This window comes from Heterodontus francisci, chromosome 18 (genome assembly GCF_036365525.1).
Source record: "Heterodontus francisci isolate sHetFra1 chromosome 18, sHetFra1.hap1, whole genome shotgun sequence".
NCBI classification, from domain to species: Eukaryota; Metazoa; Chordata; class Chondrichthyes; order Heterodontiformes; family Heterodontidae; genus Heterodontus; species Heterodontus francisci.
The window spans coordinates 45,447,247-45,472,652 of NC_090388.1; the positions used below are offsets into that span (position 1 = coordinate 45,447,247).

Below are 25,406 nucleotides of genomic sequence, written 5' to 3' on the forward strand. Positions count from 1 at the left end.
TTAAGGGTAAGTCATGGCAGAGCAGCTCGGCAACGTGGAGTGCTCCTCCTGTGCAATGTGGGAAGTCCGGGACACTTCCAGTGTCCAGGGCGAACACGTGTGCAGCAAGTGTCTCCAGCTGTAGCTACTTGAAATCCGTGTTTCGGATCTGGAGCGGCGGCTGGAGACACTGTGGAGCATCCGTGAGTCTGAGATCATCGTGGATAGCACGTACAGGGAGGTAGTCACACCGCAGGTAAAGACTGCTCAGGCAGAAAGGGAATGGGTGACCGCCCAGGCAGAGTAGAAGAACTAGGCAGGTAGTGCAGGGGTCCCCTAGCTCCATCTCCCTAACTAACAGATTTTCCACTTTGGATACTGTTGGGGGAGGTAGCTTCTCGGGAATGCAGCAAGAGCCAAGTCTGTGGCTCCACGGGTGGCTCAGCTGCATAGGAGGGGAGGAAAAGGAGTGGTAGAGCTATAGTGATAGGGGATTCTATCGTAACGGGTACAGATCGGCGTTTCTGTGGCCGCAAACGTGACTCCAGGATGGTATGTTGCCTCCCTGGTGCTAGGGTCAAGGATGTCATGGAGTGGCTGCAGGACATTCTGAAGGGGGAGGGTGAACAGTCAGAGGTCGTGGTACACGCTGATACCAACGACATAGGTAGAAAGAGGGATGAGGTCCTGCAACAAGAATTTGGGGAGCCAGGTAGCAGTTTAAAAAGCAGGACCTCAAAGGTTGTAATATCTGGATTCCTCCTGGTGCCACGTGCTAGTGAGTATAGGAATAGGATGATGGAGCAGATGAATGCGTGGCTGAAGAGATGGTGCAGGAGGGAGGGCTTTAGTTTCCTGGATCATTGGGTCTGCTTCTGGTGAAAGTGGAACCTGTACAAGTTGCACGGGTTGCACCTGAACCAGAACAGGAGCAACATCCTTGCTGGGAAGTTTGCTAGTGCTGTTGTGGGAGGGAGGGGGTGGGGTGGTTTAAACTAATTTGTCAGAGGGGTAGGATACAGAGTGGAGATACAGTTGGGGTCATGCACTGTCAAATATAGAAGAGAAACTGAGTCAGTCTGGAAGGCAGAGCAAATATAGACCTGTTAAGGCACAGTGAATAATGTAAGGCTGGATTGCATCTATTTTAGCACAAGGAGTTCTGGAAGTAAGGCAGATGAATTGTAGGCGTTGATTAACACATGGGAATATGAATTTTATTGCTATCACAGAGACATGGTTGAGGGAAGGGCAGGACTGTCAGCTCAGTATTCCAGGGTATAGAACTTCAGGCATGATAGGGGAGGGGGTAAAAGAGGAGGTGGCATTGCACTGTTGATCAAGGAGTCAATTACTGCAGTAAGGAGGGATGAAGGTTCCTCAAATGAGGCCATATGGGTAGAACTTAAAAACAAAAAGGGGCAATACTTTGCTGCGAGTGTACTACAGGCCTCAAAACAGTCAGGGAGAGATAGAGGAGCAGATATGTAGGAAAATCTCGGAGAGGTGTAAAAATAATAGGGTAATAATATTAGGGGATTTCAACTTCCTCAATATTAACTGGGATAGTCTTAGTGTAAAAGGCTTAAAGGGGGCGGAATATTTAAAGTGCACCCAGGAGAGCTTTTTGAGCCAGCACGTAGAAAGTCCTACAAGAGAAGGGGCAGTACTGGACCTAATCCTGGAGAATGAAGCTGAACAAGTGGTAGAAGTGGGGGAGCGTTTCAGGGATAGTGACCATAACTCTGTAAGATTCAAGGTAGTAAGGACTTACACGTGGATGCAGAAGATGTGGGCAGGGTTCTTAATGAGTTTTTTGCCTCTGTCTTCACAAAGGAGAGGGATGATGCAGACATTGTAGTAAAAGAGAAGGAATGTGAAATATTAGATACAATTAGCATAATGAGAGAAGTGCTTGAGGGTCTAACATCCCTGAAAGTGGATAAATCACCAGGGCTGGATGGATTGCATCCCAGGTTGTTAATGGAAGCCAGGGAGGAAATAGCTGATGCACTGAGGATCATCTTCAAATCTTCATTGGATACGGGCAAGGTACCAGAGGATTGGCGGTCTGTGAACGTTGTAACCATTGTTTAAAAAGGGTGCGAGAGATGGGCCAAATAATTATAGGCCGGTCAGTCTGATCTCGGTGGTGAGTAAATTATTAGAATTAATTCTGAGGGACAGGATGAACTGCCACTTAGGCATAGATTGATCAGGGATAGTATGGATTTGTTAAGGGAAGGTCATGTCTTACTAGCTTAATTGAATTCTTTGAGGAAATAACAAGGAGGATTGATGAGGGTAGTGCAGTGGATGTGGTCTACACGGATTTTAGTAAGGCATTTGACAAGGTCCCACATGGCAGACTGGTCAGTAAAATGAAAGCTTATGGGAGATAGGGGAATGTGGTAGGTTGGATCCAAAATTGGCTCAATGACAGGAAACAAAGGGTAGTAGTCGACAGATATTTTTACGAATGGAAAGCTGTTTCCAGTGACGTTCCACAGGGCTCAGTGTTGGGTCCCTTGTTGTTTGTGGTATATATTAATAATTTGGACTTAGAGTCATAGAGAGATACAGCACTGAAACAGGTCCTTTGGCCCACCAAGTCTGTGCCGACCAACAACCACCCATTTATACTAACCCTACATTAATCCCATATTCCCTACCACATTCCCACCATTCTCCTACCACTTACCTACACTAGGGGCAATTTACAATGGCCAATTTACCTATCTACTTAAACGTGGGAGGCATGATTGGGAAATTTGCTATTGACACAAAAATTGGTCATGTAGTTGATAGTGAAGAGAATGGATGTAGACTCCAGAATGATATCAATGGTTTGGTTAAGTGGGCGGAAAAGTGGCAAATGGAATTCAATCCGGAGAAGTGTGAGGTAATGCACTTGGTGGGGGGGGGGGGTGCAAATAAAGTGAGGAAATATACAATAAACGGGAGGATATTGAGAGAGGTAGAAGAAGTGAGAGACCTTGGAGTGCATGTCCACAGGTCCCTAAAGGTGGCAGGACAGGTAGATGGAGTGGTGAAGAAGGCATATGGAATGCTTTCCTTTATTGGCTGAATAGAATACAAAAGCAGGGATGTAATGCTGGAACTGTATAAAACACTGGTTCGGTCACAGTTGGAGTATTGCGTACAGTTCTGGTCACCACATTACAGAAAGGACATAATTGCTCTGGAGAGAGTACAGAGGAGATTTACAAGAATGCTGCCAGGGCTTGAAAGTTGCAGCTATGAAGAAAGATTGGATAGGCTAGGGTAGTTTTCCTTCGAACAGAGGATGCTGAGGGGTGACTTGTTTGAGGTGTACAAAATTATGAGGGGCCTAGATAGAGTAGATAGGAAGGAGCTGTTCCCTCTAACAGAGGTCAATTACCAGTGGGCACAAATTTAAGGTGATTGGTAGAAGGATTAGAGGGGACATGAGGAAAACCCTTTTCACCCAGAGGATGATGGGTGTCTTGAATTCACTGCCAGGAACAGTGGTGGAGGCAGAAACCCTCAATTCTTTAAAAAGGTACCTGGATATGCACCTGAAGTGCTGTAACCTGCAAGGCTATGGACCAGGTGCTAGAAGGTGGAATTAGATTGGGTGGCTAGTTTTCTCAGCCGGCATGGACACAACAGGCTGAATGGCCTCCTTCTGTGCTGTAATTTTTCTATGGTTCTATTGTGTGCTTTGATATTATCCTGGAACGAAGATAGGAAAATATTTGATCTTTTTTAATTATTACAAATGCACTTTTTAAAAATATCACGTAATTTTATAGATATAAACTAATGGACCTTCTGTGGTATGGTTCAACAGATCAATAAAACAAGTGGAGTACTGACTGCACGTGTCCTTGACTCAGTGAGTTAAATGAACAAATCTGTCCCTCATACAGTTTAAAAATAAATGCATCTATCAGGTACTGTTGTGCCTGATTACCTAATCATTAAAAGTTGAATAATTGAGCTTCAGAAATACATATATAGAATGTCCAAATATCGCATACATGTAATATTAATTCTAAATGTAATTTATTTATTTTTTATTTATTTAGAGATACAGCACTGAAACAGGCCCTTCGGCCCACCGAGTCTGTGCCGACCAACAACCACCCATTTATACTAACCCTACAGTAATCCCATATTCCCTATCACCTCCCTGCACTAGGGGCAATTTACAATGGCCAATTTACCTATCACCTGCAAGTCTTTTGGATGTGGGAGGAAACCGGAGCACCCGGCGAAAACCCACGCAGACACAGGGAGAACTTGCAAACTCCGCACAGGCAGTACCCAGAATCGAACCCGGGTCCCTGGAGCTTTAATATATTCATGAATAAAATAAAAGATAAACATTCCATGTATAAATCTAAATATATCAGTTCATGATATTGTAGGAAATGACATAAAAGTACAATTATGATTTGTATTTAAATGTTTATTGTACATTGTACAAATTAGTTGAGGCACCAAGCTATTCCAATGCCACAAAGACAATCTGGAGGTTGCCCAGGTGTCTTATCCACAAAAATATAACAAATCTAACCAGGCCTGCCAATGATCATCCTATCAACTTCATCCCAATCATCAGTAAGGTGATGGAAGATATAATCAGCAGCGCTATCGATGGACAGCTTTTCACCAATAACCTTTATAGTGATATTTGAGTCAGATTCTGCTGAAACCATTCAGATCTCAACCTAGTCACAGCCTTGATCCAGACATGGATACAAGCAGTGAATGCCAGAGGAGAGGCGGTTGCTTTCAATATCAAGATAGTAACTGAACAGTTATGACATCAAGGAGCTCTAATCAAACTGAGCTCCATGGTGTTATAGCTGATGCACAGAAATTGATTGTTATTGTTGAAGGCCAATCATTGCAGCCCCAGAAATTCATGGCTGGAGTTCTTCAGGAAGCAACTATCTTCAGTAACGTCATTCATGACCATTCCTGAGTTCGAGGTTGGAGTTAGGCTAACACTGGTGATTCTACTGTGTTCAGCAGTTCCTATGATTAGTGGAGCAGCCCACTTCCGCCTACTGCAGGACCTGGCCAAGTGGTGGCTAGCCGTTGTGCCACAAAATGGTACACAATAACTATTTCCAGCAAGCCCAAAGCCTGAACAACTTCCCTTGATTTTCAGTGGCACCATCACTGCCAACTCAACATCCTGGAGGTTATCATTAACCAGAAACTTAAAAATGACAATATGGAAAAGCAGGGGTGGGGGGGGTGGGGGTGGGGGAAGAGTGGTGGTGGTTGGGTAGCCCTAATAATAAAGGGTGGGATAAAGGCAGTGGAGAGTAGGGAAAAATCAAGGCGTAGGATCAGTTTGGGTGGAGCTAAGAAACAACAATGGGCAGAAAACATTTATGGGAGTAGTTTACAGGCCCCCTAACAGTCATCGTAGTGTCGGGCAGTGTATAAATCAGGAAATTAGAAGTGCATGCAACAAGGGTTATCCAGTAATCATGGGGGACTTCAATCTTCATATAGCCTGGGCAAACCAAGTTTGTACTAATAGTGTTGAGGACAAGTTCACAGGATGCATTCAAGGGAGTTGTTGAGCAACCAACTAGGGAACAGTCTACTTTAGTTCTAGTATTGTGGCAATGCTGAAAGGTTTAATTAATAACCTTGTAATAAAGGGGCCTCTGGTGAATAGTGTTCATAATATGATAGATTTTATATTGAGTGTGAGAGTGATTTGGTTAAGTACAAAACTAGGGTCTTCAATCTGAACAAAGCAAGCTGGAAAGGTGTGAGGGGCAACTTGGCCAAGATATATTGGGAACCTAGATTAAAAGATGATGGTAGATAAGCAATGGCAAATATTTAAAGAATCTATTATCAGTTTTTGTCTGTCTGGATTTTTTGATTGGTTAGTTTAAGGGGTGCGTCTGTTGGTTGGTTTGTTTGATAGGCGGTGCCAAATGTTACAATGAAGTTTTAAAATATTTAACCAACTGTCATCCCACAGGAGCAGAACAACAGAGTCTTGCAGAACAATCTCATCAAACATAGAGCACTCTGCAAAGGGAATGGCATGCAGAAACGACATAGGTTGGGGGGAGGGTGGAATGCATGGGAGGTATGGGATGGGGATGGCATAGGAAGAAGGTTTGGGATGGGGGATGGGATGGGAATGATATGAGAGGGATGAATGGGATGGGTATGACATGGGAAAGATGGAATGACATGGGTTGGGGATTTACAGAAGCACTGTTGCAATAAAGGTACTAATTTGACTGCAAATGTTTTGCAGGTCGGAAGGTAAGGGAAGCCTGAGAATAAAGTTACCCTGGCTGGAGGGATTGAGGAGATGATGGTGGGGCAGTGGTGGGGGATGGCATTGGGTGGTGGGGGGGGGGGGGGGGGGATGAGGATGATGTGTATGGCATGAGAAGGATGGAATGGCATGGGATGGGGATTTAAAGATGTATTGTTGCAATAAAGATATTAATTGTACCACAGATGGTTTGTGGATCTCTGCCAGTTAATACATAATTGGCAACGAATATATATTCCATTAAAGAATAAAAACCCAATGGAAAAGTGCTCCAACTGTGGCAAACGAGACATTAAAGATATTATTAGATGAAAGGAAAAGGCTCATAATTTTGCCACAAAGTGTAGTAAGCTTGAGGATTGTGAGGATTTTAGAATTCAGCAAAGGATTAGCACGACAGAAAAGAAAATATGAGAGTAAACTAGCAAGAAACATGAAAAAGATTGTAAAAGCTTATATAGGTATGTGAAAAGGAAGAGACTAGTGAAAGTAAATGTGAGTCATAGAGTTTTACAGCACAGAAATAGGCCCTTCGGCCCAACGAGCCTGTGCCGACCATCAAGAACCCGTCCTAACTAATCCCATTTCCCCGCACTTAGCCCGTAGCCTTGTATGTTATGGCATTTCAAGTGCTCATCTAAATATTTCTTGAATGTCGTGAGTGTTCCTGCCTCTACCACTTCTTCAGGCAATGTGTTCCAGATTCCAACCACCCTCTGCGTGAAAAAATCTCTCCTCAACTCCCCTCCTCTTCTCTTCTGTCCTCTCTCTCTCTCTCTTTAGAGTCCTTTAGAGGCAGAGAAGGGAGAAACTGTATGATGAATAAAAGAAATGGCGAAGACATTAAACAAATACTTTGTATCACTCTTCCTGGTAGAAGGCACAAAAAAATTCCCAGAAATAGTGACAGACCAAGGGTCTGGTTAATGAGGAATATATTAGTAAAGAAATAGTACTGGAGAAATTAAACTTAAAAGTCAACAAATCCCCTGGATCTGATGGCCTGCATCCTAGGGCTTTAGAAGAGGTAGCTACAGAGATAGTGAATGCATTGGTTTTGATTTTCCAAAATTTCCTAGATTCTAGATCAGTCCTCATAGATTGGAAGGTCACAAATGTAACCCCACTATGCATGAAAGAAGGGAGAGAAAACAGGAAACTATAGGCCAGTTAGCCTTGCATCAACAGTAGGGAAAATGCTAGTATCTATTATTAGGGCCATAAACAATAAGTGCTGGAAATATTAGGGCCATAAACAATAAGTCTGGCAGCATCTGTGGAGAGAGAAGCAAAGTTAACATTTCAGATCTGTGACCTTTCATCAGAACTGGCAAAGTTAGAAAAGAATTAGGTTTTAAGAAAGTGAAGGAGGGGTGGTGGGGGGAAGAGAACAAAGGGCAGGAGAGATTAAATAACAAAACTGTGCTGGGACAAAGGCCATGGACCTGTCTTAAACTTGTTTTTCATGTTTTTGTTTTTGACCAGAGCTGTTCATTATTCTGCCATTAACACTCTCTCTGGACTAATGCTTTGTCTTTTCATATAACTATTTTATTTTTTTATTTAGAGATACAGCACTGAAACAGGCCCTTCAGCCCACCGAGTCTGTGCCGACCACCACCCATTTATACAAATCCTACATTAACCCCATATTCTCTACCACATCCCCACCATTCTCCTACCACCTACCTACACTAGGGGCAATTTACAATGGCCAATTTACCTATCAACCTGCAAGTCTTTGGAGGTGGGAGGAAACCGGAGCACCCGGCGGAAACCCACGCAGACACAGGGAGAACTTGCAAACTCCGCACAGGCAGTACCCAGAATCAAACCCAGGTCGCTGGAGCTGTGAGGCTACAGTGCTAACCACTGCGCCACTGTGCCGCCCATAAGCACTCCCTTTGCTTTTGCTTCGTGACATCTTTGTCATTTGATCTCTCCTGTTTTATCACACACCTTCCCTTTTGTTATTCTTCCCCCTCCTTCCCCCCTCGTCCTCTTTTCACTTGCTCAAAGCCTATTACATTTCTAACCTTTGCCAGTTCTGCTGAAAGGTCACAGACCTGAAACTTTAACTTTCTTTCTGTCTCCACAGATGCTGCCAGACCTGCTGAGTATTTCCGGCACTTTATGTTAGTGGATTTAGTGTGTTTGTTTTTCAAAAAGCATTCAGTAAGGTGTCAGACAAGAGGTTATTGCACAATATTAGGGCTCATGAGATAGGGGGTAATATGTTAGCATGGATTGCGGATTGGTTAACAGACAGAAAAGAGAGAGGAATAAACAGGCTATTTTTGAGTCGGCAGGCTGTAACTAGTGCGGTACTGCAAGGATCGGTGTTTGGGCCTGAGCTTTTTACAATTTATATCAATGACTTAGATGAGAGGACCCAGTGTGATTTTTCCAAGTTTGCTGACAATACAAAGTTAGAGAGGAAAGTAAGCTGTGAGGAGGACATAAAGAGCCTGCAAACGGATATAGACATGTAAAGTGATTGGACAAGAAGGTGGCAGATGGAATAAAGTGTGAGGAAATGTGAAGTTATCCATTTGGAAGGAAAAATAGAAAAGCAGGCTACTTTTAAATGGTGAGAGACTGGGAAATGTTGGCATTCAGAGGGACCTGGGTGTACTTGACTCATGGAAAGTTAACATGCAGCTACAGCAAGCAATTAGGAAAGCAAATGATATGTTAGCCTCCATTACAAAGGGATTGGAATACAAGACTAATGACGTCGACTGCAATTGTATAGGGCCTTGGTGAGACAACAGTTGGAGCATTATGTATAGTTTTGGTCTCCTTACCTAAGGAAGGATATATTGCCTTGGTGGGAGTGCAACAAAGGTTCGCTAGACTGATTCCTGGGATGAAAGGATTGTCCTATGAGGAGAGATTGAGTGGACTAGGCTTATGTTCCCCAAAATTTAGCAGATTGGGAGGTGCTTTCATTGGAACATATAAAATTTTTAAGGGCTTGATAGGGTAATACTGCGAGCATGTTTTCCCTGTTTGGGAAGTCTAGAACTCAGGGTCACGGTCTCAGAATAAGTGATCAGCCATTATGGACTGAGATGAGATGAATTTCTTCACTTAAAGGCTGTGGACCTTTTAGAATTCTCTACCTAGAGAACTGTGGATGCTCATTTGTTGGGTATATTCAAGACGGAGATCAATAAATGTTTGGATACTAAGGGATATGGGGATAGTGCGGGAAGATGGAGTTGAGGTAGACAATCAGCCATGATCATATTGAATGGTGGAACAGTCTGAAAGAATTAAATGACCTACTCCTACTCCTATTTTTTATGTTCTTTTCTTAACTGGACTAACCATTATCAACATCGTATTTGCAAGACCAGGGCAGAAGCTGGGTATCTGCAACAAGTGACCCCACTCCCTGCCTTCCTACACCACTTACAGGGTTCGTGCCATGAGTATGATGGAATACTCTGTGATCACCTGGATGAGTGCAACTGCAACAACACTTGAAGCTCAACAGCATGCAGAATAAAACAATCTGTTTGGTGTCACTGTCCCTAGATTCAATATCCACTCCTGTTTATGAAGGGTTTTGCATGTTAATGGCGCTATATAAATGCAAGTAACTTTTGCAAAGAGCATTTATTGTCAGAGGGGAATATAGTGAAGGAGCTAAATTGATAGTTTACTGGCCTCCTGCTTACTTCTGTTAAACGTGAACAAAAAAAATTAATTCTTGAGAGAGCAGTGTCGTCGCACCATTTCTATAAAGTGAAGCCTTAAAATAGCCGACAGACTCATGTTTTCATAGATTGCAATCTCACCAGTTTCCTCAAAGTTGATCGTCTTCATTAATCCGTGTAGCCAACAAAGGGAGAACCACGTGTCAGCTGTGCTTTTAATGAAAAATTGTTTTTAATTATTAACAGATAACCAACAAACAGATCCAAGTGCATTAGCTTCTGATTGAAGTAGCTTGATTTGCATTACAGTAACCACTTCTTCAGACTGTTGGCGCATGCTGCTTGTTATTATTTCTGTTAAATGCAAATGAACATCTGTTCTTGAGGCACTTAAGAGCTCCAGAAAAGTTCCATAATACTGTAGAGCAGTTAAATAAAGATATTTATTGGCAAGCTAAATTTTAAACTTTTGTATTAAAATAATTGAGTCACATACTGGAATGTGGGAATTATTGTGGGAAAAATGAGATGGAATTTAAACTTGCTAATACAAAATTAAACATCTGCACAAAATGCAGCTCAGGATTAAAACGCCACATGAACAATTTACTTTATCCCATGGCAATGAAGGAGAAATGATTAGATGATGTGTGTGTTGACACCAGAATAACACCTGTGAAAACGCACAGGTTTTGCTGATTTTTCAACTAGTGCCTCCTAGTTTGAGAGGTGACCAGTACAATGGGTAAACTTCTAGTTTTGTTTGGGATTGGCTTCAAAGTAGTTTTTAAATCACAAATTGACCTGAACTGGGCTGTAAAAGGCTTGTGATGGACCGAGAATTGTAATTTGGGATATCTTCTTCATCATCCAGTACATAATCTGGACATGGTTTAAATTTGACCTCAAGTTAGCCAAACACTGGAGGATCTTTACTGTTGAGTTGCATTTCGAATGCTAGTAAAGTAGCATGGTTCACTCGTTCAGTATCTCAATGTTCCTGCCCTCAATCTTCATCTCCTGAGCTTGGTGACTGGTCTTCCTTCAGTAAATGATCCCTCTTCGTCCTTTTCAATCTGTTTGCATGGTTGACCGCACCAGCCTCCTTCAGTGTCTCGCCTGGTTCTGTTCTTGTCTATCTAATCATAGCTGGAGTATTACTGCAAAGGTCTCTTTTGTTCCCGCACCATTACCTCTTATGTCCCCCAAGGATCTGTCCTTAGGCCCATCCTATTTCTCAACTACATGGTGCCCTTTGGTGATATCGTCCGAAAACACAGTGTCAGCTTTCCCATGTCGCTGACCAAACCCAGGTCTATCTCACTAGCACCTCTCTCCACTCTTTCACTGTTGCTAAGTTATCAGACTGCTTGTCCGACATCCAGTACTGGATGGACAGAAATTACCTCTAATTAAATATTGAGAAGAATGAAGCCATTGTATTTGGTCCCTGCTACAAACTCGGTTCCTTAGCTACCGACTCTATCCCTCTCCCTGGCAACTGTCTGATGCTAAACCAGACTGTGTACAACCTTGGTGACATACTTGACTCTGAGATGAACGCCTGACTACATAGTTACGCCATCATTAAGACCGACTATTTCCACCTATGTAACATGCCTGCATCAGCTTATCTGCTGCTGAAACTCTCATCCAAGCCTTTGTTACCTCTAGACTTGACAATTACAATGCACTTCTGGCTGGCCTCCCACATTCTACTCTCCGTAAGCTTGAGATCATCCAAAACTCTGCCGCCCATGTCCTAACTTGCACCAAGTTCTGTTCACCCATCACTCCTGTGCTTGCTGACCTACATTAGCTCACGGACAAGCAATGCCTCAATTTTAAAGTAATCATTCTTGTTTTCAAATCCCTCCATGACCTCACCCCTCCCTGTCTTTGTAATCTCCTCCAGTCCCACAACCCTCTGAAATCTCTGCGCTCCTGCAGTTCTGGCTTCTTGAGCATCCCTGATTTTAATTGCTGCACCATTGACAGCTTTGCTTTCGGCTGCCCAGGCCCTAAGATCTGGAATTCCTTGCCTAAATCTCTCCGTCTCTTCTTTTCTTCCCTCCTTTTTAGGCGTTTCTTAAAATCTACCTCTTTTACCAAGCTTTTAGCAATCTACCCAATACCGCTTTCTGTGGCTCAGTGTCACATTTTGCTTCATAACGCATCTGTAAAGCACCGTGGGACATTTTATTATGTTAAAGACGCATAATAAAGTTGTTCTGAAATTGTAAGTCATTGTTTTAGCAAGACTTAGTTGATTTTTTGAATTATAACAGTCTTCTAAAGTTTTAAATTTAAAGGGTTTAGTCATGGCAGGAGAGCTTAAAGCCGTGGTTTGCTCCTCTTGCCTCATGTGGGAATCCGGGAACATTTCCAGTCCCCGGGACCAGCATGTGTGCAGGAAATGTGTCCAGCTGCAGCTCCTGGAAGCTCGGGTTTCGGAGCTGGAACGGCGGCTGGAAACACTGTGGAGCATCTGCGAGTCTGAGAGCATCGTGGATAGCACGTTTAGAGAGGTGGTCACACCGCAGCTGAAGGGACTTGGGGAAGGAAGGGAATGGGTGACCACCAGGCAGTCCAAGAGAAACAGGCAGATAGTTCAGGAGTCCCCTGGGGTCTCGCTTGCAAATCGGTATTTCATTTTGGAGGCTGATGAGGCTGGTTCCTCCAGGGAGTGCGGACAGAGCCAAGCTTCTGGCACCACAAGCAGCCTGTCTGCACAGGAAGGGGGAAAGAGAAGAAGAGCAATAGTAATAGGGGATTCTATAGTCAGGGGAACAGATAGGTGCTACTGTGGCCATCTACGTGACTCCAGGATGGTGTGTTGCCTCCCTGGTGCCAGGGTCTGGGATGTCACTGAACGGCTGCAGGGCATCCTGAAGGGGGCGGGTGATAAGGCAGAGGTCATGGTACATGTTGGTACCAATGACATAGGTAGAAAGAGGGATAAGGTCTTGAATCAAGAATTCAGGGAGTTAGGCAGTAGACTAAAAAGCAGGACCTCTCGGGTTGTAATCTTTGGATTACTCCCAGTGCCACGTGCTAGCGAGTATAGAAATAGGAGAATAGCACAGATGAATGCGTGGCTTAAGAGTTGGTGCAAGAGGGAGGGTTTTAGATTCCTGGACCACTGGGACCGTTTCTGGGGAAGGTGGGACCTGTACAAGCGGGACGGTCTACATCTGAACCAGAGGGGGACTAACATCCTTGCTGGCGGGTTTGCTAGTGCTGTTGGGAGGAGTTTAAACTAATTTGGCAGGGGAAGGGGACGCAGACTCCGAGCAGAATAGGGACACAGCAAAACACAGGAAAGCAAACAAGGCAGAGGGAATACAGCGGAAGTAAGTTTCAAGGGAGTAAGACCAGGATGGATGGCCTCTACTTTAATGCCAGGAGTATTACAGGTAAAACGGATGAGTTAAGGGCAAGGATTGACACGTGGAATTGTGATATAGTAGCCATCACGGAGACATGGTTGAGGGAGAGGCAGGATTGGCAGCTCAATATCCCGGGATATAGAATCTTCAGGCAAGACAGAGGAGGGGGTAAAAGAGGAGGGGGCATTGCAGTATTAGTTAAGGAGTCAGTTACTGCAGTAAGGAGAGATGATATCTTGGAGGGGGCATCAAATGAAGCTTTATGGGTAGAGTTTAGGAATTAAAAAAAGGGACAGCCACATTGCTAGGTGTTTATTATAGACCCCCAGATATTCAGCGGGAAATTGAGGAGCAAATATGTGCGCAATTCGCAGAGGTGTGTAAAAATAATAATAGGGTAATTATATTAGGTGATTTCAACTTTCCCAACATTAATTGGGATAGTCATCATGTTAAGGGCTTAGATGGAGTGGAGTTCTTAAAATGTATACAGGAGAACTTTTTAGCTCAATATGTAGAGGATCCAACAAGAGAGGGTGCAGTGCTGGACCTAATTCTGGGGAATGAAGCTGGACAGGTGGTTGATGTGTTGGTGGGGGAGCATTTTGGTGATAGCGACCACATCGTGGTACAATTTAAGCTTGTTATGGAGAAAGAAATAGACAAGTTGCAAAAAAAGGTTTTGGATTGGGGGAGAGCGAATTTTAGTAAAATGAGGCAGGATATGGCCAAGGTAGACTGGAAAGAGTTACTTGTTGGGAAATCTACAGAAGAGCAGTGAGGGGGATTCAAAAAGGAAATGGGGAGGGTACAGGCCTAACATGTTCCCTCTAGGGTAATAGGTAGGAGCAACAAGCCCAGAGAACCCTGGATGACCAGAAACATTCAGGGTACGATGAGAAGGAAAAGAGAGGCTTTCAGCAAATACAAGGAGAGCAAATCAATGGAAGCATCAGTGGAGTACAGAAAGTGTAGGATGGAGCTTAAGAAAGCAATTAGGAGAGCAAAGAGGGGATATGAGAAAGCTCTGGCTGGTAAAAGTAGGGAAAATCCCAAGATATTCTGTAAGTACATCAATGGGAAGAGGATAACCAGGGAAAGAGTAGGACACATTAGGGACCAAGGGGAAAATCTGTGGGTGGAGCCAGAGGACATTGGTAGGGTGTTAAACGAATACTTCACATCTGTCTTCACCCAAGGAATGAGGATGTAGATATGGAACTCAGAGAGAGAGACTGCGAGGTTCTTGAGCAAATTGCATTGGGAGTGACAAGGTATTGGAGGTTTTGGCAGGCTTAAAACTGGACAAATCTCCAGGTCTGGACGATTTGTATCCCAGGATGCTGTGGGAGGCGAGGGTGGAGATTTCAGGGGCTCTGACCCAAATTTTTAATTCCTCTCTGGCCACGGGGGAGGTGCCAGAGGACTGGAGAACAGCTAATGTGGTCCCACTATTTAAGAAAGGTTGTAGAGATAAGCCAGGGAACTACAGACCAGTGACTCTCACGTCAGTGGTAGGGAAACTATTGGAGAAAATTCTGAAGGAGAGAATCTATCTCTACTTGGAGAGGCAAAATTTGATTAGAAATAGTCAGCATGGCTTTGTCAGAGGGAGGTCATGCCTAACAAATTTGATTGAATTTTTTGAGCATGTGACCAGGTGTAGATGAGGGTAGTGCTGTTGATGTAGTTTACATGGATTTCAGCAAAGCCTTTGACAAGGTCCCACATGGGAGACTTATCAAGAAAGCAAATGCACATGGGATACAGGGTAACTTGATAAGGTGGATTCAAATTTGGCTTAGCTGTAGGAGACAGAGAGTGATGACAGATGGCTGTTTTAGTGACTGGAAGCCAGTGTCCAGTGGCGTACCACAGGGATCTGTGCTGGGCCCCCTATTGTTTGTCTTTTATATAAACGACATAGATGAGTATGTGGGGGGTAGGATCAGTAAGTTCGCAGATGACACAAAGATTAGCCGAGTGGTTAACAGTGAGGTTGAGTTGTCTTGGGTTACAGGAAAATATAGACGGGCTAGTCAAATGGGCGGAAAAGTGGCAGATGGAATTTAACCCTGAAAAATGTGAGGTGATACACTTTGAAAGGAGTAATGTGACACGGAAGTATTCAATGAATGGCCTGACACTGGGAAGTTCCGAGGAACAAAGGGACCTTGGCGTGTTTGTCCATAGATCTCTGAAGGCAGAAGGGCAAGTTAATAGGGTGGTGAAAAAGGCATATGGGACACTTGCCTTTATCAATCGAGGCATAGATTACAAAAGCAGGGAGGTCATGTTGGAGTTGTATAGAACTTTGGTAAGGCCACAGCTGGAGTACTGTGTGCAATTCTGGTCGCCACATTATGGGAAGGATGTGATTGCACTGGAGGGGGTGCAGAGGCGATTCACCAGGATGTTGCCTGGGATGGAACATTTAAGCTATGAAGAGAGGTTGGATAGGCTTGGGTTGTTTTCGCTGGAGCAGAGAAGACTGAGGGGTGACCTGATCAAGGTGTACAAGAATATGAGGGGCATGGACAGGGTGGATAGGGAGCAGCTGTTCCCCTTAGTTGAAGGGTCAGTTACGAGGGGACACAAGTTTAAGGTGAGGGGCAGGAGGTTTAAGGGGTATTTGAGGAAGAACCTTTTTACCCAGAGGGTGGTGACGGTCTGGAATGCCCTGCCTGGGAGGGTGGTAGAGGCAGGTTGCCTCACATCCTTTAAAAAGTACCTGGATGAGCACTTGGCACGCCATAACATTCAAGGCTATGGGCCAATTGCTGGCAAATGGGATTAGGTAGACAGGTCAGCTGTCTTTAATGCATCGGTGCAGACTTGATGGGCCGAAGGGCCTCTTCTGCACGTTATTATTCTGTGATTCTGTTTCGATTTTACTACTGCAACAGAGGTGACAAATAAGGCATGAGTGGGAGCACAGAACAGATGAAACAGGAAAAAAAAGTAAATTATTCATCTTTTTCTTTAAAAAAAACTTAAATTTTATGAAGTGCGGATAAGTATATTTTACAGGGGCTTCTTGCCTTAAGTTGCACATGCTTTTCTAGCAGAGGTCATTTGATAATGACGAGGAGCAGCAGCTGAAGCTGATTCTCTATTTCCCTCCTACCCCACCCTAACACAAGCCTGGGCACACCGAAGCTAATTAAAGCATCCCAGTTGTTGCCTGGATGAAATTATGTGACAGGGGATTGAACCTGGAACCCTCCTGGTCTGTATGGCTGGGATTTTATCTGGTCAATGGTGGGGTCTCAACCACCAGCTAAAGCGCCAGTGAGAGCCCTGTGCCACCTCCTCTGGGGAAGGCCTGTCAAATTAAGTGCCAATTAGGCACTTAAGTGGACAGCGGCAGGCCTTCCCTGGGATCAAGGATCCCAGCCGTCAGAGTTGTTGGCCAGTCAGAGGCTGGCAGGTCTTTAACTGAGCTCTGCAACCACAGAGGCACTGGCTGCTGCTGGTACTGAACCCACCAGAGGCAAGGGACCCAGGCCGTAGGTAAGTCAGAGGGGGAGGGGTTTCACGTGGGGTGGGAGATATGGAGGGTCAGCAGTAAGGGCAGGGGGTGGCTTTCGGCAGGCCCCCCTTCCCAATGCTGCATTCCTCGATCAGGCACTAAGTGCCTTTTAACAAGGTCTTCTAGAGCTGACAAGCAACTCGCACAGGTTTGCTTGGCGTGCTCCCTGTGTGGTGACAGGCCCACCCGCCACTGAGCTAATACCAGCAGAGGCAGGATGAGGCCCTTAATTAGGCATTAATTGCCCACTTTAGGGCCTCAATTGGCAGCAGGCTGGGTAGGCCGTTCACAGGCCTTCCTGCCCCGGACTTAATTTGGGTGGAGGCGGGAATGTGGCGGGCCCCCCGCCATCCCCCTCAGCCAGCCACCATCCCGCCTGACTGTATGCTCTCCCTGCCTCTAAAGTTGCCATGGGGGAGAACATAAAATTCCCCCCATGAGTCAGGATCACATCAGCTGTCCCAATTACTCACTAAACAGAACCCCAGTTTCTAGTTTTTAATGTTCTCCTTAATGTGGCGGCACTTCTATAATTTGGACGGCTGCAGTCTTGAATCTTTTTACACGTGTCAGTTTATTTATGCTGTATTTTTGGCTTATGAGTCCATGAGGCTTTGCACGTGCAAAAAAAGACACATGCAACCCTCATACTTGCACTTCTTTTGCTGCACCTCACTACACCCTGCAGCTGACCAGGGCAAATTTGATCTGATCTCATCCAGATCCCTAGTTTGTGAGTGTGATTTTCAAGAAGGCCATTAGGGGACAGGAGCTATATTAATTAGTCGAAGATTATGAGGAATGTGAGGTAACACTTAAAATCTGATTACAACCTCTGAAATATTATAAATTAGAACTATGATAAATGCTGTACCACTAAATGAATGTGCCTTTTTGTAAAGGGAGGATGACTGTTTACAGGAGATCTGAGCCAACGGCACACTCTATTGTATTACTAATCTCTACAACAGTGTATAAAGCAAAATTGAAGTTCAGAATTCGATGGGCAAAATTTGTAATAATGCATCTCTGCTCACCTTCAGGGCAGCGATTGAGAACATTTAAAGTTTGGTGCTCCATAATGAAGGGAGCTGTTTTTTTGTCATGTATCGGATCATATATCATGCATATGGTTTTCTCTGTTGACTACAGGACATATGCAACTTCAACAAAAGAACATGCTATGGGTAAGTAGGAAATTTGTTAGCTGCAATTAGTTCCAGGTTTCTAAGTAGAGGAATAAACAGTGTGCCCTTTAAAAACTGACAGCGCCTTTTCATTTTAATTAATATGTGGAGTTAGTAATTCAAGTTGCAGCTCTCACAAGGCTTCTCGTGTATCAGTGCATTGTGCTGTTCAATAACCCAAGGCATTGGTTAAGTATCTTTTATTTGTAACTGCGCTACATGGCTCATGACTTCCTACTTACGTTGGTTAGAGGGTGGAATTATATAGTGGGGGATTGATGAATGTTGCAGAATGAAGGCATTGGCCAGAATTTTATGCCACCCCAGCGAGCCGGATGGTGGCCAGGGTTGGGGATTGGTGTTGTAAAATGGAGCAGGAGGCTCCGGGAGACCTTCCCGACCCGCTCCCGCCTCCACCCCACTTTACATAGGGTGGGGGGCGCGGAGAATTAACCGTCCGCCCCAGGCCAATCAAGGCCCTTAAGTTGCCAATTAACAGCCACTTAAGGGCCTTCGTCCACATCCACAGGGATTTTACCTGTGGCAAGCGGGCATCCTGGAGCCGAGAAAGGCCACCTGGTGAAAGCTGTTGGTCTCTTCCCGCCCCAGTGGGCGGGGGGGCCTGACAATCGGGCACAGGGCCGCCCCTGCTTCCCCAACTGCTCCCAGGACCCAAGACGGCCCCCCCTTCCCCCCCCCCCCCCCCCAAAACAACCACCATTGCCTTGCCGGGGCACGCCCAATTACCTGTAAAATATGGGACGGATCCCCAGGCTAGGTGGAAGCAGGTTCACCACCGAATTTTATGTCGATAGCCTGCTCCCGTCCGCCTGGTGTAAAATCCAGCCCATTGTGATAGCTGCCTGAGAGACTGGGGATACAGGCTTCTGGATCCTTCTGTGGTAATCACAGATCAACTGGCCATTAATTGAGTGATGACCTTTTCATTGAGGAAAACTGCTGGCTGGTTCTCTAGTGCCTTGATGTCTTCATGAATGCACTCTATAAAAGCCTGACCATGAGGCAAACCAGCCACTGTTTCAAATCCTAGAGCACTTTAATTTTGAGTGATGGCATTCATGGGAAAGGTTATGTACTGGCTGGGCCTAGAAAATAGGGCTTCATGCCTTAATGTAGCTGTGCATTGCAGATGGAGAGATGCTGATGATGCCTCCTGTTAACAAGAGGAGGGACCGGTGTCAAAAACGTTTAGATGGCAGAGACTTTGACAGTCACTTGCACAATATGGTCTCATATCCAAAAGGCAGCACGTCATGTTGCAGAAGACTGCATACATCAGCGACAGCCTGTCTGGTGAAGTGCAGCCTCCTGCTGTGCTGCTCCTCAGAGATATCAAGGAAAGTAACTGCCTAAAGACCCTGTGGACTGGGTGTGGGCTTATTCGAGTAGCTTCCTCACTTACTATTTTCTAACGAGCCCACTTGCTACTCTTCTTAGATGTTGAGGTGGCTGTTGCAGCACCTCGACGTCCAACAAAGCAAGGAAGCAATATTAGAACATAAGAACTAGGATCAGGAATAGGCAGTTCAGCCCCTCGAGCCTGCTGCGCCATTCAATACAATCATGGCTGATCTCATCTCAGCCTCAACTCCACTTTCCTTCCCGTTCTCCTTCAACCCTTTACTAATTAAAAATCTATCTCCTCAAATTTACCCAATGTCCCGGCATCCACCACACTCTGGGGTAGTGAATTCCACAGATTCACGACCCTTTGAGAGAAGTAATTTCTCCTCATCTCCGTTTTAAATCTGCTACCCCTTATCCTAAAACTATGACCTCTCGTTCTAGATTGCCCTACAAGAGGAAAAATCCTCTCTATGTCTACTTTGTTAATCCCCTTAATCACCTTATCTACCTCAATTAGATCTCATTCTTCTAAACTCCAGAGAGTAAAGGCCTGCTCAATCTCTCTTCATAAGACAAGTCCCCCCATCTCTGGAATCAGTCTAGTGAACCTCCTCTCAATATTAGCAGCCAAGATAAGCTGTAAGAACTTAAATCAGACTGAATAATGTAAGTGACATAAAAACAATTTTGAAGCTCAAAACCATTGGAAAACTACTAAACACAACAGCACACAGACCCCTATGATCTGAATGGCCCTTTAAATAAGGCTTTCAGTCAGTCAGGTGGTGCCTGAATGCAATCCTCTGATGCTTCATTCAGTGGATTGGCCACTGGGTCGGGCAGTTAAAATTACATTGGGGTCTTGTGTATTATAGGACACCAATTTGCATGCATTCAGCGAGCACCCACCTAAATTAAGTGAGCAGTTAAAATGGTGGCCAGCAGGAAAGGGGCAGTAGGTCCAATCATTAATTTTATTGACTTCCAAAGTCTGATCCTGTCATTGAGGTGGGTTAAATTCATCACTAACCTTTATGCAATATGATTTTTCTCTTCAAGCAATGACTGAAAAAATGTGAAATGTCATACAGCATATTTACTAGATCTGATTGACAGCAAGTCTTCACTATAGACAACAGTTATACATGACTATCATTTTTAAAAGTGGGACAGTGTGATTATGCAGTTCTGTTTTTATCTCATTACATTGTGCCATAGAATGGTTTCTGCTCTGTGAGTCATCAGTCTCAGACTTACAGTGGTAACCAGGAGTGTCTGTGGAGGGAGGTAGACAGAATAAATCGAGGACTGAGTCTGAGCCTAGAAAATAGCAGACTGTCCTCGAATGGTGATCTGTAATGTAGAGCAATAAATCAACAAATGTATTTTGTTTAAAAAGATATAACTACTCATTGGCTACTTAAGTCTTTAATTTATGTAGCTACATTTCTCCCATACACTTTGTGGTGACTATGATTTTGAGAGAATTGGGAACAAATCTCTAGCCCATCCTCCACAATAGAGAGGATGCACTGCATAATTGTTTGGAGTGGGGCGGGGGGTGGGGGAGGCAGTGAAGAGTTAAAAAATAAACTCTAGTCCTTATATGGGATTGGTTGTTGGTTTGTTTGGGTGAACTTTGTGAATAGTCAAAAGGAATAAAGCAGAACCTATTATATTCACTATGTTTAATACAGGTGACCAAGCAAAGTGGGATGGAAGAGAAAATACCATCACTTTGTCTTTGTGAGTTTTGTTACGTAGTCTTGGAGAGAGTTGAGAATTTCCTTTCTCCCTTTCACAACTGGTCAGGTTTTCATTTGTTCTCTGATCATTTGGCTGTTTTTGATGTTTTCTCTAGGTGGATTTGCCACATTTTCATCTAGCTTCTCTGGCCTCTGTGAAGGAAAATCTGCTTTAGTGCCTACAAGCATTTCACAGCCATGCTTACCTGTCACCAACAATGGCCCAACGCGCATTCTTCCGCATCTTTACCTTGGTTGCCAACGAGATGTATTGAACAGGGTAAGGAGTGTAGCTGTCAGTGTGCATAAACCTTTGACTTTGCACAGCAAAACCACCCCACCCACTCTACTTCATTGACTTAGATTTTTCTATTAAAGTGACGAGCGATTTTCTACTTCTTTTAGGTATTTGTGGTGTTAATTATATCACTGAAAATATGCAAGAAATATATGGGGTGAGATTGTAACTCATTCAAAATCCCACCCACTTGCACAGACAGAAAATTGGGCCCATGGTGTTTCGAGAACTAACTTTTTGTATACCACAATTATAGCAGGATTATGCCAAAATAAAACTCAAGTTTGAGACAATACTCCCATGTGAACTGCACTGAGCAGCAGTCCATAGTATTTACATGCTTTCTGTTTCACTTCAAATATAGGAGCTAATGCAACAGATTGATATTGGCTATGTACTCAATGCAAGTAACACATGCCCAAAACCTGACTTTATCCCAGAGAGTCACTTCCTACGAGTTCCAGTCAATGACAGCTTTTGTGAGAAGATCTTGCCTTGGCTTGACAAGTCGGTGGAATTTATAGGTCAGTAGGGATTTTCTTGTTGATTTTAAATCTTTTTAAAAAAGTTTTTGAGGTAATTTTGCTAATACTTTAGCATTAGCTTTGAGACTTTCTGATTGTAATTCTTCTTTAGCCAGCCATAAGGAGATTGTTGAGAGAGAAATTTGGGGTGCAGTTAGGAGTTTTGACCTCTCCCCTCCCCCATAGTGGAGTATTGTCTTCCATCTGACACAGCTTCATGGCACTGGGATCAGGAATGCTGAGAGTAATCACAGGTGTAAATTATGCCATCAGCATGGAATCTGTAAAATCTCAACAGTATTATTTTGATTTTTTAATAAATACATATCCAGGCTTATGTGCAACATAAAATAGAATTTTTCTTAAAATAGGCTGCATAATGTTGGCTTGTGGTACATTTCTGGAATTTTTATATTATGTTTATAAAGTATGATTGATCCAAATAATTGTCACCAATTTCAAATAGATGAAATAAATGTACCTGCCTGTTGATAAATGTTTAACTATCTATCTCATTTGTTGACTAATTAAACTTTATTTTGTATTTTAGTACTTAACCACCTGAGTTGTTTACTTCAAATTAAAAAAAATCCTAATATATAAATTTTCCAAACACTGTCAGCTGGTTAACTGAATCTTTGTGGTTTATTCAGTGTCTGCTTGACCATACAATGTGTTTTCTCAAATCTAATTTTCAGCTTTCCCTCCGTCAAGGACAACAGGCCAACCCACAGATATTGGGCTTGATGACATCAAATTCATTCTTTACCAGCATGCTGTTGAGTTTTCTTTCTGTTCCTTGATAGAACACGAGATTGACAAAGATGGCTCATGGGAAAATCAAATCCATGTGTCAATTAACAACAGAAGTTTGAGGTGGCACCTAGATACATGCTTAAGCATCACCTAGCAATTGGGTAATCGCATGAAGAGATTGAGGGCAAAGTGAATAAAATATAACAAATAGTGAAATCCAGACTAATCTTCTGATAAAGTGTCCAGTGTTGTATTAGGTAGTAAGTTGCACCTAATTTCAGTAAAAATAACATTGCTAATGTTCCTTCATCATTTTATTTCTAGAGAAAGCAAAGGCATCAAATGGCTGTGTGTTGGTGCACTGCTTGGCTGGAATTTCCCGTTCTGCCACCATTGCCATAGCTTATATAATGAAGAGAATGGATATGTCACTAGATGAAGCTTATAGGTAAGAAGTAATATGTTATCAGTTAAGTAGTTTTTGCAGAGATTTTGTTACTGACTTGTAAGGTGAATTAAAGCAGCAGAATGTAGAGGTAGTAACAAATTAGTTAAAAGGTACAGAGATACATGTTTTGTTTAGTTAGTAATCAAACCATAATTCTAATGTGGTAATATGATTTGTGGCTGGTGTCATGTGTGAATAGCACTCATCAATAGCAATAAATAAGCATTAGCGACCCAGTTATTGTTAAAAGGGAAATGATAGTATTGCCTTGATGTTGTTGATCCACTTTGTTAATAATTAGGAAGAAACTCATAGGCCAGTTGGTTAGGTTGGATCTGTCCTGCATTTTGTGGTAGGTCATACGTGGTCAATTTTGCACATTGTTTGTTAGATACCAGTGCCATATGAGCTGGAATAACATGGCTAAGAGTATGGCTAGTTCTGGTGTGCAGGTCTTCCACACTACAGCCGGGATGATTTCAGGGCTTGTAGTCTATACCAGGGGTCGGCAACCTTAGTAACAAGAAGAGCATTTTTTTAAATTTATCAAAAACGCAGTTTCTTAAAGAGTTACAATGTTGTTACTCAAATGCTATTTCTCACAAGTGCATGTCAATAAAAGTTTAAAAAAACGAAGCAAGCCATTTAATTACCATCAATCCCTTCAGATTTACTGAGATCACAAACCAATATTTACTGTAGGGTCACAAATGTAAGCATCTTTTATTTTTGCATCCAACTCCAATTTTTTGAAAGTATTTTTTGAACAGTTTATAGTTAGTATACCATTATGGCACAAAATATTGACTTTACACTGTGACAAGGTGGAGTATTTCAAAATATAAAAATGTAGCCCCTACCTGGATACCAATTGATGCAAATCTCAAACTGCTGCCTAGGGCAGAGTGTAGCTGTCACACACCAAAAACACATGTAGACTGGGAGAAAGTATTTAGCTCTAGGCTCCATTTTCAGCCATGGGGCCCCCTATCTCCAGCGACCAAACCTGGGGCGCTGCTGAGGGAGAGATTGGGATTGGGGTTGTGCTTCTCCACCAGTGGAGGCCCCGGGTGTCGGCCCACTGTAGCAAGCTGCCTGTCATTCACATCCCCCATCAGATGTGGCGCTGGGCGGAGGAGAGGTTGAAATGCACAGCAGAGAGCAAGGCGCCTACGTTGAAGCTGGTGACGTCCCAGTGGCTGCTCGTCATGGGGAAGTGGCCCCAGCTGAACCAGCACGCTGGCCATGCTTTTAGTGATATCAGCCAGTTACCCCTCATCTCCAAGGGCCAGAAACACAGGAAGGTGGCCGGGGATTATTTTGTCATTGACAACACCTGGGGCCAGCCGTCCATTCTACCAGAAGGGGAGGAAGAGAAGCTTCAGCTTGCTGGGGCTATGCCATGAGCTGCAGGATGCATTGGTCAGGATGGTATTTCCCACTCCACCAGAATCCAAGTGCAGACCATCACAGCTCTGCTGCGAGGGAAGAAAGTGTTGTGCGTGGTACAGACTGCAAGTGGCAAGATCCTGAGCTACCTGCTGCCTTTACTGTGCACCTTGGCATCTGAGAGCGCCATGGGGATAGATGCTGCTTTTGACAGGCCATGCTGTCTGGTGCTGGTCCCCTCCCAGGCACTGGCAAAATGAAAAAATGGTTTCAATCGCTCAAGATCAGGAGCTGCACGACTCCTTAATGAGCCACATACGGCTCCAGAGCCGTAGGTTGCAGACCCCTGATCTATACTGTGTCCAGTGCATTTGGCTATGGGTTTTTTTTCTTGTGAAAAAAACTGAATTGGCTGTAGTCTGGCATTTATAATGGAAGGAGACCAAGTGGAATCATCCATTGGGCACTTCAGCTTTATCGCTAGTCCTCACATGCTGGGCTTCAGCATAGTTGAGGATGGGGATATCCATGTGGTCTTGGGACAAGGCATACCTGGGGCTAATGATGGACAGGTCTGGGATTTTGGGCTGAAAAATATGATTCTGTGCATAGAATTATAGCAGGCTGTTGCTTGACTAGTCTCCTAACTTGGCCACCAGTCCCCAGATATTAGTGAGGGAAACTTTGCAGGGTCAATTGGGCTGGGATTGCGTGAATCTTGTCCTGATCTGATGCCTGGGTCCTTGTCCTTGTGTCCATCAGATACTTCTGTTATGATGCTGTTCTGTAGCAGCTGTTTTACAGCTGGATCACTTG

At 43.9% G+C, this 25,406-nt stretch overlaps 1 protein-coding gene across 9 annotated transcripts in view; it reads left to right on the top strand.

Annotated features, from left to right (window-relative positions):
* dusp16 (dual specificity phosphatase 16) overlaps positions 1-25,406 on the top strand; it is a 168,062-nt gene that overhangs the window by 121,385 nt on the left and 21,271 nt on the right. For 7 of the 9 annotated variants that reach the window (XM_068050626.1, XM_068050628.1, XM_068050625.1 and 4 more), the window contains 5 exons: positions 18,028-18,062; positions 21,128-21,176; positions 21,292-21,455; positions 21,838-21,997; positions 23,078-23,201. In XM_068050626.1, coding sequence (XP_067906727.1) covers positions 18,028-18,062; positions 21,128-21,176; positions 21,292-21,455; positions 21,838-21,997; positions 23,078-23,201 — 532 coding nt within the window. Of the gene's footprint in view, positions 1-18,027; positions 18,063-21,127; positions 21,177-21,291; positions 21,456-21,837; positions 21,998-23,077; positions 23,202-25,406 lie in introns of those variants that run through there. The other 2 variants (XM_068050632.1, XM_068050627.1) reach the window with 2 other exon arrangements.